The sequence below is a fragment of the Gossypium raimondii genome, chromosome 5 (genome assembly GCF_025698545.1).
Source record: "Gossypium raimondii isolate GPD5lz chromosome 5, ASM2569854v1, whole genome shotgun sequence".
Lineage (NCBI taxonomy): Eukaryota > Viridiplantae > Streptophyta > Magnoliopsida > Malvales > Malvaceae > Gossypium > Gossypium raimondii.
Window position 1 is genome coordinate 26,721,180 of NC_068569.1, and position 16,215 is coordinate 26,737,394.

General features: G+C 30.5%; 1 protein-coding gene and 1 non-coding gene across 2 annotated transcripts; one reads left to right on the forward strand and one right to left on the reverse strand.

Annotated features, from left to right (window-relative positions):
- The first annotated feature begins 9,775 nt into the window (after nucleotides 1-9,775).
- LOC105771306 (WAT1-related protein At5g07050) lies at nucleotides 9,776-12,136 on the forward strand. Its single transcript, XM_012592727.2, has 7 exons — nucleotides 9,776-10,082; nucleotides 10,198-10,260; nucleotides 10,356-10,472; nucleotides 10,605-10,851; nucleotides 10,928-11,089; nucleotides 11,217-11,368; nucleotides 11,672-12,136. Exons 1-7 carry the CDS (start codon nucleotides 9,880-9,882, stop codon nucleotides 11,934-11,936), a joined length of 1,209 nt encoding a protein of 402 aa, XP_012448181.1. The 5' UTR covers nucleotides 9,776-9,879; the 3' UTR covers nucleotides 11,937-12,136.
- A 3,440-nt stretch (nucleotides 12,137-15,576) lies between these two features.
- On the reverse strand, nucleotides 15,577-15,683 carry LOC128041459 (small nucleolar RNA R71). Its single transcript, XR_008196481.1, has one exon. It is a non-coding gene; the product is annotated as a small nucleolar RNA R71 (small nucleolar RNA).
- Between the last annotated feature and the right edge of the window lie 532 nt (nucleotides 15,684-16,215).

The following is a 16,215-nucleotide window of genomic DNA, read 5'->3' on the forward strand; positions in this document are numbered from 1 at the left end:
CGGATATAAATAGAATGGTAACAAATTTGTATTTTAATAATATTAAATATGTGTTTGACCTTTCTATTTATAATTTTTATTTTTTGTTTAAAGATGATATAAGAGTATGAAAAGATAAAAATAGAAGTGACACCAACCCAATTAAATGCTTAAATATAGTAAGTATATATATAAGTATAATTTAAAAGAATAATTTTTTAATTTCATAATTAAGTTGGCGATTTTAATTAAAAGTTATACCAATTTAATAAAATACTTAAATATAATATAGATATGTAAAATATCTTAAAGACCGTAAAATTATATAAACACAATACAAAAATATGAAATACTCTTTATTAAAAATAATTAAATATCTGCAAAGCAAGCGAGAAAGAAAAATATACTTATCAAGATCTTTATGTATTTGTGTTTTAATCGTGTCGACAATGAAAACAAAAAAAAAAAAAAAAGGAAAAGAAAAAGCCGCTGCATGCTTTTCATTTCAATCATTTGGCCTCATAACATTTAAATATTTAATTAATCAAGAGTACTTAACAAGCTGGTAAATAGATTTCCTGTCGGATCAAATTCTAATTAAATTAAGCATATTATACATTGTTGTTTAAATCTGATTTAATTTGAAAATATGATACTTAAATTTTATCTAAATTTATCAATATTTGTAAATGATTAATATAAATTTATTTAATTTCATATAAATTTTTTCTTTTTAAAAATATAATTATTTTGATTTTTATGATTAATAAAATTTTATGAAATCAAGAGGAAGATAGGGAATGCATGAATTGATTGGTTTAAGGGAATTTAATTTGGAAGTAAAAAATTGGATCTTTGACCAAACCTTTTTTGAATTTTGATACAATAATGGAATACTTTTTGGTCGATGAAATTAATACAAACTTTATTAGAAGTATGCAATGAGAGAAACGATTGCTTTGCTTTTGTTTAAAAAGGCATCCTCTCAACCCATTTTCCCCCCTTCAATTTGTTTTTTTCTCTTCAAAAATAAATAATGTTTATGATAAGTGGAAGAAAGAAGGTGGGGAATGAAAGAGGCTTTAGTAAATTTGGATCTTTGCAAGGAAACAAAAGACAAAGAAAAGAGGAAGAAATTATTCATGGTTGGCCATTAGGGCTTTTGAATTTGAAGGGTTGGGAAGGCTACCTAGAATTGTTACAAAGTGCTTTTAGCTTAATTAATTTTAAAAAATATGATGGAAAAGAATACAAACTTTGATTACTTCTTTATTAATTAATAAATTAATGAAATATGAATCTTTTAGGTAAAATCAATTTATATATATGATACCAATAATGCATTAATCAAATAATCGAATGAATAGAATTTAATTGCTATTAAAATAAACAATTTTATTTTTAAAATTATGGTATAATCATTGTCCCATTTGATTTTAATCCATGACTAAAATCTTACATGAATTGAGTATATTTTCCAACAATTAAAGAACCAATATTTTATTTTACTATCACAACTTTTCCTTCAACACCTGAAAAAAACCCCCTTTTACTTTTTCATGTGAAATTGAAATAAGTTACTTACACCCTTTGTTAGATGGAAAAAGACCTTCAACTCGATGGATATGGTTTCTTTTTTGTTTTGTTCTTTTTAACTTTTTGAGAGTTCAAATAAGATCATACAGTAATTTAATTAAGAGTCTGAATACTTAAAAGGATTAAGACAATTGAATTTTCAATAAAATCAAAAGACGAAACACAAAAAATTAATAACTACGAAATTCTCAAGAAAAGCAAAAGTCAAACTTCCATTTACTTAATTAGCAATACAGATCTTAGAAAGAGAGATAAAATTAGAAATATGTAGATATTCAATTACCAATTAAATTTACACTATGCGATTATGACAGCATTGTTTGCAACTTGGAAAAGTGGCCATCCATCTCTATCATGATGTTGCTCTTAGACATTCAAGCTTACAAAATCCAGCCGTTGAAGTTTAGGTATTACTTGCATGATAGAGCTATCTCTTTCGAGAAGAAATTTGACAAAAATAAAACTAAGAAAACTTTACTTCGTGGATAAGAGGACGGAAATACTACCTCTCGGAGATAGTTGCATGAATTAGTAAAGTTCAAGTCTTGGATGGATTTAGGGTTGAAGTTGAGTTGCATTTCGATTTTTACAAAACTTTTTTTTATATAAAAGATAAATCCATATTATTATTTTTTTAACTTATTTTTATTCTTTAATTTTAATTCTGGCCGTCAATCTCCTATCTAAAGCTCAACTTGTAAGTAGCTCGACTACTCCACGTACCTAAGGAAAGATTATAAATATTAGAATTAGAATATGAAATGTATCACCTCGCGAGTTTTAAAAAAAAAATTGTTTATGACTATCTTATTGAGAAAAAATATATAGCTAGGTAAATTGGTAGTCCACTTGGTCATGGCACTTTATGCTTTGAGCTTTCTTTATATCTTGACAGAGTAGGTTTGGTTTGGTTTGACCAAAAAGGTACTGAAAAATGCGTGAGTTGAGACATACATATTGTTGTTTTATGAGTCATGATAAGAATGTTGGATGGAAAAAGAAAAAAAGAAATGCTTGTCTTTTGAGTGATTTTTATTAATAGCATCGAAATTTGAATACTAATAACCAAAGTAGAAGAAAATGAAAGCCAAATATTCTTAAAATTAACTCCTCTTATAGAAGCTCAAGTGTTTGAAAATAGGTATGACAATTGGAAAGAAAGAAAGAAAAAAAGAGAGTGGGATAGTAGCAATTATTTGTGATAATTGGGAGCAGATTTAAATAGAAAATGGTGAATATTAAATTGAGTTTAGTGAATTCGTTACCTACTTTTTTTACTTATATAGTTATGATTAGATATTGGAATCCACCCTTCATCAACAAAATATGATTAGATATTGAAAATGAAAAAAAAAAAAAAAAAGAAACATTCTAGGTAGTTCAAGTCTTTGAGTTTTGTCCTTTTAGTGGCAGTAATGTGATTTATTTGTAAAGATAGAAATTAGATATTGGTAGTCCAGTATTTTTGGATTTCTTCAGTAAATTAAGAAGATTAACCGAGACAAAGAAGGGGTTACCATCATATATTTTGGGAATCCTTATAAACTATCTTTATCCTTGCAACTGTGGAGGATTCCATCACAATACCTGGATCAGAAGCTTATGTAAAGGACGTTCATCCTTCATTGTTTGGTATGAATTAAACACAAATATTTTCTTTAGGAACATTTCTTTTCTTTTCTTTTTTTATTAATTCAAAGAGAGAAGTTGCTGAATGAATTTGATTTTGTACAATGAAGAGACCTTTATATATGCTAGTTAAGTACATTCAAATAAAACTCTCGAGTTTATTAAAACTCTAATTAATCTAAACAAAAAGCAATTTTAAACTAAACTTTCTTGTTGGCATAAAACTCCTAAAAATATCAAAATTCGGAATAAATAATTAATAAAATAAAAAACTTAATAAATACAATATTGGACTCATATATATAAAAAAGTAAGCCTAAATATCGAATCCAATATGATTTAAACTCGAATTAAAAGCCCAAAACTCGTAATTTCCATAATAATCCCGTCCAGAGATTTTACTTGCGTAATCTTCACTAAAATGGTCATAACTTGAGCTCCTAAATTTGAAATCGAGTGATTCAAAGTGAGTTTCAAAGCTAAGGGATAGATATTCGAATACTATGAGAAATCTCAACCTAGAAATGTCTGGATCCCATTCAAAAAGTTGTTGCAAGTTGACTAAGTTCCTAAACTTGAAAATTGGCAACTTCGATGAATAGAATTTAATAAATTTCACCCTATCCGTGCATGCATCATTCCCCCTTTCCTTGAAAAGATTCTTCATTGAATCTTGTATTTGGTTGAACGTACAAGAAAGAATCTTTATCATAGGTGGAATGGACTAATTAAGCTCCTCTTAAAGGATCAATAAATTCCTGAAAGAATAAAACAAGTCCACCAGACAAATTCAAGTTAAGGTTAGTGAAAGCATAATCATTCCTTTCCTTTTCATGGGTATTTTCTTACTTTTCATTTTCTTTTCCCACTTGAGATCTCTCCAATTTTACCTCATATGTATTTTCCCTCATCAAAAGTGGGTCATCAAGTTGGCTTTTACCACTCAAGGTCTCTTTTCTCTCAGTTTTTTTACATGATTTTTCCTCACTTCTCTTATCTTGCTCACAAGTATTATGAATACTTGATTCAATACAATACGTCTCAGTAGAAGAATATGACATTTCTAACTCATCTAACTCCATAGATTCGAGGCAAAAATTCTTATCATCATCTTTTTTTGGTTCACAAAGTTCGACATCACAAATCTCATTTCCACTAGAGTAAGAAGATTCCACAAAAAGACACAAAGTCATACTTACTTTCTTCTCTGGTTGGATATTGAATTAGGCATCAAAAATCCTTATGATCTTTTGAACTACATCACTAACATTTCATAACAGGTGAGAGATCAATTATTCTCCTCCTTTCATTTGGCCATCTCCCCTTGAATTGGCATCCTAATTTATGCCCAACTTTCCCATCACAATAAGCCTCTGGGTCATTCTTTCCATGAAATTGTGGAATAGAGAACTTTGGTTTAGCCAAAAAAGGTTGTCCACGATCATTATTGACCAAAGTCTCATCATTCGTGTAATGTGCACGTCTAACATTATTTGCACGAAGACAAGGCTGCTCAACTTCATCTCCCCAATTACAATTCAGATGCTCAATTTGGGTACTTAAATGAGCCAAATTTTTGTTGATCATGTCTAGAATAGTGTCTTGTTTCTAATCTCAAGCATCTCGAACTTTTTGATCCATTTACAACTTTCCAATCATAGTATCGAATTTATTATTCATCGCAAAACCAACAAGGGTTTTGATGGTACCAAACAAAAAATAAAATAAAAACAATAAGAACTGAATGAAAAATTGAAAAAGAAAAGAAAAAAGAAAGATGGAAGAAGATGAAGATGGCGTGTAGAAGTTCTAAAAAGCCTTGAAAACCAGATGAATCCACAACCCTATTCAAACGACTCTAATTTTTCCTCCAAGAAAGAAAAGTTGGCAAGAAAAAACTAGTTGATAATCCTCACAATCTGAATAGATTGTTAAAACTCTTCTAAAACAAAACTCAAGAGAAATTTTTGAAAATAAAAACTCAAAGAAAATGTTATTAACTCAGAGAGAAGTTGCTGAATGGATTTGATTTCGTACAATGAAGAGGCTTTTATATAGGCTAGCTAAGTACATCCAAATAAAACTCTCAAGTCTACTGAAACTTTAATTAATCTAAACACGAAGCAATTTTAAACTAAACTTTCTTATTGATATAAAACTTTTAAAAAGTATCCAAAATTTAGAATAAATAAATTCAATTTAGGCTTAATTATAAAACTTTATTATTTATTTATTCTAAATTAAACTAAACTTTCTTATTGATATAAAATTTTTATTATTTATGAGACCGATTGAATATATGTAATTAGGGCTTAAATGATTTATAATTAAGTTCCAACTTTTCGTCTATTAATTATAAACTTATTTAGCCACGAAATCATTCCACTATAGTATCATGACTAAGCTCTCTTTAGTGACATACCATTACAAAAGCTACTCAATCAGTACTCGTCCAATGACCTTGTCAAAAGTGTGATACCTTCATAGAATATCCTTAATCTATTTAGGATAAATCCATTCCCCCGAATGATACGAAAACTACTCGATCAGTACTTGTCCAATGACCTTACCATAAGTGTTTTACCTTCATAGAATATCCTTAATCTTCCTTCATAAAAAGTCAACTACTATCAAATAGTAATTAAGTCATTTATCACAACGACAAACAACCTATGACCACGTTTGATTTTCATCTATCATGTAATGCCAATGAGAAGATATCATTTACTCATGTCTTGGGCTATGAATTCCATTATTGTGAATGATGCCACATACTGCATAAACCCTATACCTGACGCACCAGCTTTCAGTTCCTTATTTATTTGAACTCAGGTTTTTACTTATGTTAAAGTATGCGAGTCATGCGTACATAGTCCATCATCCACTCAGGATTAAGGTATGTTACACTATAAATTTCACAAGTGAATAAATTCATAAACTGATTTAGATATATTCAACTTGGGTTCAACCTAATGTACTGTCAATCGAGTCAGTCACATCTATGTCTCTATCTTCTAGGAGTCATCCGCTCTGACGCCCAAGACAAAGCATCTCCTCAATTGAACTTGATAGGCTACATATTAGTCTTTCAATTGGTTTGCTCATTTTCGATTAGACTAAAAACATGTTTAGATTCATCTATTAATATAAGTTGTCATTTCATATTACAATACGACCACGAAATATTGCTTAGTATTAGTTAAATATTAGACTACCAGTGAGCTAATATTTGTTTCATTTTGTTTACATACAAAACCATGTGAGAACATTATACAAAGGATATTAGATAATTCATGAATAATTTTATTAACAACTCTATTCAAAAAAATACAAATATACAAATAAATATATTACATTTATGACACTAATTCCAACACCAATCACTCTTCAAGGCAAATCTCGAAAGTAAAAGTTTGAGTTAGGAGAGTTTTTATTCTTACACGTTTTCCTTCGAACTTCTCTTTTATATATATATATATATATATATATATATATATATAAGTTCTTTTAAAGAAATAAATATTCAAAGGATAGGAAAGAAATGTAAAAGTCGAAAAGAACTTGAAAAAAATCATTTATAGAATGAAGGCAAACCTGAAAATAATATTTTTTATCTAAGTTCAACCCAACTCATTTTAGTATTAGTTATATAATCTTTTTAAAATAAGATTATGTACTTAAGAGTAGTTGATCACCCTATGCAAAAATAATCGATTTTTTTTTGTGCTTATTAGGTCTAGGAGCAAACTTTGAACATTAATTCTGAACTAGTTGTATTTTAAACCTTAGAGCTTAATTTATGTACTCACCATTGGGAAATAATATAATAAATATAAAATTTGAATTCTAGTTGTCGAATCGGGTATTACAAACATCAACAAATTTTATTTTATCCTCCATCCAAACAAATATTTATATTCATATAATTTTTTTCTTTAAGAGGTGACATTTAGTAGGTATATGGTTGGAATCTTAATATTTGGGTAAAAATATCATAAATATATTGTCCTTCAGCTTAAAAAATAGATAAATTATTTTTGTACATTAGATTAAAGAACAAGTAAAATATTTTATTAAAAATTATATATATTTTTACTGTTAAAAATTAGTCCCTATACGTCAACATAAGGTACAAATAACATGCCACATGTAACCGTTTGATTATTTCGTCAAGCATACCAATTTTCAATAGAAGAAATTGATGAAAATTTTAATTGAAAGGGTTAATTTTCTATTTGACCTAATGAACTAGAGCTAATTTACCTAAATTTTAAATAAAAAACTAAAATATAATAACTCTTAGTATAAGAACTTTTATAATATTTTACTTAATATTTACTATATTGTTTTCCACATCCTCAATTGTGGAATCGGGGGACTACTGTACAAGGAATGGAGCATGAAGTGAATAGTTGAGACGAAGCAACAAAATATATATATGACCCAAATGACATGATATGACCCATTCACTCGTGCTCCGACTCACTTTCAACTATAAATTATACATGCAATTTGCCAAAGCTCCCCTCCTATATTTAAACCTTTTATTCACTCTCCTTTGTCTTTTTCCCCACCTCTTAAAAAATAATTCCCCTTTCTTACTATTTCTCCCTCCATTTGCAGTTCTTTTTTTTGTTAACTTATATTACATGAGATCAAGTTGTGTTATAGGAGTAAGTTAGTTCCACGTTGGATGGATGATGGGATATGCTTTTAATCATTTGATTTGGACTACTGTTTAGGTATTTATATTAAATTTAATTATAATATATAAAATTTGTTTTAAAAATCTTAAATAATAAAATAGGTTTTTGAATTTGATGAAACTTAAATAAAATTTTAAATTTATATTTAGTTTAACTCAATCTTCCATATCAACATAATAAATTCAAAGTTTAGATTCTATATCTAATTTTAATTTCACTTGTCAATCAGAATATGTTTCATATCAAAAGTTTAGACGCTACAAAAACATAAAACATAGGAATTGGAAATTTTGTGAAGAAATTGAAGCATTGGTAAGTTAAAACAATAGTTGGGAATAACGTGACCAATCTTGAAACCCACTAAAAAATCTTTGTTCCATAATATTAAGACACCATTTTGGGATGAATATATGTTTTTGCCTAATTTCAAGATCATGATTCTTTTTCATTTTGTATTCTTTTTTACAATCATATCTTGATAAAATTATACAGTATTTTATGATGTAACAGATAAAAATACAACTTTAAAGGCATTCTTAAAATAATATCTTTAACAGAATTTAATTTAATTAACTGTTCTCTGCAAAGATTTGAATGTTCATATTATAAAAAATTTTATATAAAGAAAGTGTGATATGGTAACAATTAGTAATAATGTCACTTTAAGCTTACATCACCAACACTCACCATGTAGAAAGTGACTCAGATACCCCCCCCACTATTTGCCACGTCTTCTCCACTCTCTCTCTTGCTTTTTATTAAATAAAAGTTTAATAATGTATCTTAACTCGTACAGTCTTCCATATATCTCTTTTCTTTTTCTTTAAACATATCAAAATTTTAAATAAAAATTTACTTTCGTGTCCCTTCACTTTAAAATAATTTCTATTATATGAAGGTGCTTTACTCTTTTATTTAAAAACTAATGAAAATATACATATAATTGAATTTAAACCCATACCAATTATGTTCGCAACTAAAGTTTTATTTTGATATTTTCTATATTTAAACTTTTTTCATCAATATCATAAATTAACTCAAGACCAACTTAGGATTAATGGTAACACCATAATAAACAATTGTGTTTATTTAGTAATCTTAATATGATGTATTTATGAGTTTAAATTTCGTTTTACTTATAATTTAGTCTAATTGTTTATTTTAATATTGTGTATATTTTATATGTAATTATTATTACATTTTATTATTTATTATATGTTATTTTTAAATACAAATCTATATTTTAAAAACATATTTTCCACACATACGTTTTTTAATTTTGATGGAACTCTTAATCTATGCTTTTAACTTATAATCCCTATATACTTAAAAGACAAAATTAAAATTTCTTAAGCACATAATTTCGATAAACCTGTTTTAACACATGCAATCAAAAATCGGTTGACACTAATCTCAAATTCCATCACTACCTCTTATTAAAAAAAAAACTAAAACTATTGGGTTACGATTTTAAATAGAAAATCAGCAAATTAAAAGAGGAATGTGAAAGAATAGAATTTTAATTAAGTCTGTGCAAGGGTCGGATGAAGACAAATTTCTTTTTTTTTTTAATAATTTCAAGCCTGTTTAGCCCAAATTAATATTTAATAATACAAAAAATAGTTTAAATTTAACTAGAATTATATATAAAAAAAAATTATGATCACACGGACAAGTTTGAAAGGAAAAAAGGCATGGTAGGAGTATCAAAGTTGGCCATATTTTGGTTTGCCTTTATGTAGGCTTTTTCCACATAAAATTCTCCACTCCATAGACATGATATATAATAAAGTACGATAAGAAATGCCAAACTCAAATGAAATTGGACAGTTCCCTCCAAAACCACTATAAATATATGTCCAATCCCCCACCTTCCCTCTTAGGGAGAAACCAACAACACTTCCTCTCTTTCAAAACCGCAAACCCTTTCGCCTCCTTTCTTCATATTTTTCCAAAATCTTAAGGAAAAATGGAGAAGTTGAGATGTTGTGGCAACTTCCTTGAGAGTTCCAAACCTTATTTTGCAATGATTTCATTGCAATTTGGGTATGCAGGCATGAATATCATCACCAAAGTTTCACTTAACAGAGGCATGAGTCACTATGTTCTTGTCGTCTACCGCCATGCTTTTGCCACTGCTGTCATTGCTCCCTTTGCCTTAATCTTCGAAAGGTTCCACGACCGTTCCATAAACACATATTGTACTATTTATATATATATATATATATATATATATATATATATAGCATCTGAGATCAATTCATATGAATTTTGCTGTGTTTTTCAGGAGAGGGCAACCAAAGATAACATTCCCAGTTTTCATGCAAATTTTCATCTTGGCTCTCCTGGGGTTAGTTTTTTTGTTTTTTTTTTTACATGCGTCAACATTGGTATGGAATCTTAACTTTAACTAAATATATCGTCTCTTGATGAACAAAAATGCAGGCCTGTGATTGATCAGAATTTCTACTATGCTGGGCTGAAATATACTTCCCCAACTTTTTCCTGTGCCATGAGCAATATGTTGCCTGCAATGACTTTTGTCATGGCTGCCATGTGCAGGTATATACATAAATATGGTGACATGATCTTCTAAAAACAAAAAAACTTAGATAAATCTAATCCAACACTCACAATTCAGTTTGAGTAACTAATAAGATGATTTAATTGATTGAAATCGGATTTTTGGTTTAGGATGGAGAAGATTGATGTAAAGAAAGTGAGATGTCAAGCAAAGATAGTGGGAACAATAGTGACAGTAGCAGGGGCAATGTTGATGACATTGTATAAAGGACCCATTGTTGAATTGTTTTGGACTAAGAATATTCATCCTAAACAATCTTATGCCGATACAACTGGAACAACTGACAAAGATTGGGTCAAAGGCTCCATTCTCCTAATATTGGCCACCCTTGCTTGGGCTTCCCTCTTCGTCTTACAGGTACTAAAAATCAGGATTTAAACAATCATTATCGTTTAATCTTTACCGTAATTGACATTTATGATTTTTGGAGCAGGCAAAAGCATTGAAGACATACAAGAATCATCAGCTTTCTCTAACATCATTAGTGTGTTTTGTGGGGACATTGCAAGCTATTGTTGTTACATTTGTAATGGAGCATAAGGTTTCAGCTTGGCAAATTGGCTGGGACATGAACCTTCTAGCTGCCGCCTATGCTGTAATAATCTAACATCTCTCTCTCTCTCTCTCTCTCTCTCTCTAACCTTTTATTTTTCTCCTTTACAGACAAGGAACTAAAAGTGACTCCTTTCTTTTTTCTATTTGTGAATTTTAATGTTGTATAGGGAATTGTGACATCAAGCATATCATATTATGTTCAAGGAATGGTGATAAAGAAAAGGGGTCCAGTTTTTGCTACTGCTTTCAGCCCTCTGATGATGATCATAGTTGCAATCATGGGCTCTTTCATCTTGGCTGAGAAAATCTTTCTTGGAGGGTAATCATCTAATCTTAATTTTTGCTTGCATTCATCTCGGATTTTGAGCATTGAATACAATCTTCAGAAAAATTATAAAAATTCTCTAGCTTAGGGACACCCCCAAAGCATAAAAATTGCATAGCTGTTTTTCACTTGCACTGGCTGCCTAGTCTTTAGATACAATTTATGTATGTACTTTTGTGGTGCATAGTACAATTGAATATTTCATAATTGATCATGTCTCTTTCTTTTCAATTTTTTTTTTTAATATGTTAAAAGAAAATCTGCCCCTTACGTTTGATTTGATTTTAATTAATGCAGGGTGATAGGTTCGATTTTGATAGTGGTGGGGCTTTATTCTGTCCTATGGGGAAAACACAAAGAAAACAAGGAGAGAGAGGGTGAAATGGAGATTGAAGATGAGCCAATTAAACCTATTCAACCAAATATGTTGCTAGTTGGAGATATTGAAGCCAATCAAGTGCTTGAATTGCAAAAGAATGAAGCTAATGATAAGCTCTCAACTCTTGTCTTAACCATGCCAGTGCCTGAATCCCCCATTAAACACAACAGTGACCATAAATAATTCAAGTTTAGTTTAGAAATTGCAACTTTATGGGATGGTTTTTTAAGGACTTTTTGCTCCTTATATCTATCATTTGTAAGAGAATCTTAGATACTAATGTTATATTTGGTTTTCTTTTCTTTTTTCTTTTAAGTGAAAAGTAATTAATGTTGTAAGCTAATGCTGCTAAGGGTTTTATACTAAAGGAAAATTTGAGAGAACCCCAGAATTTATTCTTTTTTGATATTGTCATCTAACTTGAAAAAAATTGAAATTACCCCAAAAAACTCCAACCTGAAATTTATAAATTACAGAGATAATTCAAAACTTATCTGATATGAAATGACAAAATGTCTGACGTGTGATCCAGATTCCACTAAGGTATGCTAGTGGTTTTGACCCTTTTTTCATGTGCTGAGTTGAGTCCATGAAATGACCAAAAATTTGTTCCATAGAATCTGAATTTTTGAATCTGATACTCCAAATATTAATTTTTATACCAATAGTCATTAAATAGACTTGTGTTTATCAATGGCAGACAGACAGATACGATCAGGGTTCAACTGTATTTTCAACTTTCTCCAATTTATTGGAGAGAATAAAAGCATAGATCATTCAGATGGCTGCTGATAAGCTAAATCACTTTCACAAGCTATATTCTTTAGAATAATTTATTTATTTTTGAAATTTCCCTTTTACATCATATGGGATCAAGAGTGTGGATGATACTGATGTCTTGGATTTGCAAAAAGGGATTGTTATATAGATAAAGTTTGATGTTATAGAAGATGTTGGCATTTGCTGATAAGTAAGCAGACATTAATATTGCTAAGATGGAATATGCAATTGAGGTATTGAGAATTTTATGACATAAACGTCCTTCCTAAATTAACCTATCATCACCTAGTTGATACACAGTTGACAAAACACCACCAATATGAGACGTCATATATTCCAAACAACGCATGATCTGCCTAACTATTCATATTCTTTCAACATGCAACATATCATAGATTCCACACATACATATTGTGTCATTTCAAGGAGCTGTCAACTCAACACCCATATTTTTCCACAAGATAGTGTATCTTAAATTCCACAAGATAAACTGTTTATATAGAACTAATCCTTTTAAGTTTACGATATGGGCTATTTTAATCATATAAACTTAATTTTATATAATACGAAATATGGTGCAAAATGAATATATGAATGTATTAAAGTTTTTATATCATGCATCATTAACGTTTATATATGTTCATACTCAACCGATATTCATTACTTTAAAAATCTAATGTTTGTACAATTTTTAATTTAAACTTCTTGGATTCGATTGATTGAAGAAATTGATACTATCTATTAAAGGAAAAAATATATACATTTGTGACAATAAGTTTCATTTTATTCATCTCTAATTTGTTTCCGATTATATATATTTGTTAAAATTAAAAGTTAAAATCCAAAATTGTTTGCATGTTGAAATTATTTATTTAATTAAAATTCCATCTCAGTTTTAATATCTAATTAGAATTGAATTCCAATCTGAATTATAAAAATTTATCTTAAATTCAAACTTAGATTTGACTAAAAAGAAATTGCTAATTTTTGGATTAAATAATCAAATATAATAGTATATATGAATTCATACATCATTGATAACACTCTAGAATAACATATTTTTATGTATTAATTATGTATTTATTCTGAGTACGATCCTACTAATTTGAGCTATTTATGATCTTTTATCTCATAGGGACTAAATTTGAGGCAAAAGTGAAATTAAGGGCCAAAAGTGTGAATTTAGAGATAAAATGGGCCAATGTGAGACACAAGGAAAAGTTGGTGCCAAAAGTGCAAGCATGGAGGACACAAGGGTTGAAATGCAAAAAGAAGAGATTTTATTCTATTAAACTCTATTTTAATTTTATTAGGATAATTAATATTGAGATAATTATTAAGGATTATTTTTAGGATTTTATTTTATCTTTATTTATCTTCAATTAAATATATTTATCTTTTAGGAATTTAAGTAGGATTAGAATATCTCCCCTAGCACTATAAATAGGGGGTGAAGTGACTCAAAAGGGGATCCCATATTTTTCTGTAAACACTCTCTCCCCAAAAGTTTAGGCTATTGTTCTTCTCATATTTCTTTTTAATAAAATCTTTATTTTTATTTATTTATTTTCTTTTCTACCACAACCATGAGCCACTAAACCCATCTAGCCGAAGGTTGTCAAAAATCCCCAAAAGAGTTCATGAGGCTTAGAATTCGTACTTAGCCTCCTCGCTGAGTATTCATTGTTTCTCCGCACTATCCATGTCCCTTAAGAAGTAAGCTTTTCAACGTTTGCAAAGGCGGCCGCTTTGAATGTTTTGGGAAGGTTGCACAGTCGGTTCGTTAGCTTACTGCGTTAGAGGTTGGCGAGCCCAAGAGACAAAATGGCGTGGGATTTGCCATTGAGAAGCGTTGATATAGCATAAGACGATCCCACAGAAGCGATCGTTGGCTAGAGTCAGGTTCCACCATATCGTAAGTCTGAATCATTGGAGCTGGTGGTCGTAGGCTTCCTCTTCCACTATAACTGGCTTATTCGGTTTGGGAAGGATCATCTAAAAGTCGAGGATTGAACCTAAGGCGGAACGAGATAACTGGAGGCTAGAATCTCCCATAAGAATTTCCTTTCTCTCAACTCTATTTTTAATTTCTCTAATTTTCGATTCAATATTCTTAAATCTATTTTTATTTTATTTGTCATTTTCAGATCCAAACATTTAATTCTGTTATTTTTTTATTTTATTTTTTTCAGGAACGTAAGTTTTCTTGGGCAAGATTCTGCCTGAGATTTCACGGAACAAGATATTTTGCAAGTCCAGTCCCTGAGGATTTGACCCTACTTCCCTTTTACTATTCTTTTTCATTATTTATCAGGGATAGGATATTTTTGGTGCTTTCAAATACCGTATCAAATTTTGGAGCCGTTGCCGGGGACTGGCAACGTACTAATCTTGTTTTTTGTTTCTTATGACCAGATCTGCTCTAGGTACTCTTGCGTTCGATTCAGAAATTAAGAAGACTGCTAGAGCCAATCGCAAGGAGACAAAGTTACAGAAAAAGCAGTCAACGGTGGTTGGAACTCAAAGTAACCCACCGCCAGAAATAGAAGTCGACGAAGAAGCTGAGTTTAGGGTTAACGAAAACCCTACTCGAACACTTGAAAGCGAAAAAGTAGAAGTCGACTCACCAGAAGAAGTGCTTAACGCTAGGGTTAACGAAAACCCAAATCTAGCACACCAACTAATGGCTCAAACGATTCGGCAACTGGCCGAAGCTCCGACAGAACAACCGCCATTGTGCATCACGTATCTTACTATGGATACTGATTTTGAGTTGAAGACAGGTTTAATCCAGTTATTGCCAACTTTTCGTGGGTTACAAAATGAAAATCCCCACAAGCATCTAAAAGAATTTCATATGGTTTGTCTTAGTATGAAACCTCAGGGAGTAACTGAGGATCAGATTAAATTGCGTGCTTTCCCTTTCTCCCTAGCAGATTCTGTTGAGGAATGGTTATTTTATTTACCCCCTGGATCTATTACAACTTGGGCTGATCTATCTCATTTGTTTCTGAACAGGTTTTTTCCAGCGTCGCGAGCAGCTGAGCTAAGAAGAGAGATCGTTGGAATAAGGCAAAAAGAAGCTGAGTCCCTTTATGATTATTGGGAGCGGTTTAAGAAGTTGTGTGCAAGCTGCCCACAACATGGTATAACGGAGGAGTCTCTCCTCCAATACTTTTACGAATGTTTGAAGCCCATGGAGATGAATATGGTAGACGCTGCTAGTGGAGGAGCATTGGTCAACATGACTCCCCAACAAGCGAGAGACTTGACCTCCATGATGGCTGCAAATTCTTAACAGTTCTGAGCCAATACTGAACCCCCTAGAAGGCTTCACCAGCTAAGTAATTCAACCTTAGAGGATAAAGTTGATAGACTTACTAATATGATGAATTCTCTTATTGCAGAAAAAGCGAATACGGCTCGATTATGCGGAATATGTGCTACACCTCATCATGCAACTGATGCATGTCCTAGTTTGTATGATGATACCACGGCCCATCTGGATGCTGTGGGAAATTTTCCTAGGCTGCCACAAAGGCAGTAAGACCCCTACGCTAATACCTACAACTCAGGGTGGAGGGACCATCCTAACTTAAGCTATAGGGCCAATCCACGAAATAACCAGCTATACCAAAATTGGTTTCCGCAACAGTCGCAAGGTTTAGGTAATTTTCTAAAA

What these genes read in the sequence shown, in the direction of transcription:
- LOC105771306 (XM_012592727.2), top strand. Translation starts at nt 9,880, where the DNA reads ATGGAGAAGTTGAGATGTTGTGGCAACTTCCTTGAGAGTTCCAAACCT. An exon ending in TTCATCTTGGCTCTCCTGGG is followed by an intron (nt 10,261 to 10,355) that starts GTTAGTTTTTTT and finishes ACAAAAATGCAG; the next exon opens with GCCTGTGATTGATCAGAATT. An exon ending in GTCATGGCTGCCATGTGCAG is followed by an intron (nt 10,473 to 10,604) that starts GTATATACATAA and finishes TTTTTGGTTTAG; the next exon opens with GATGGAGAAGATTGATGTAA.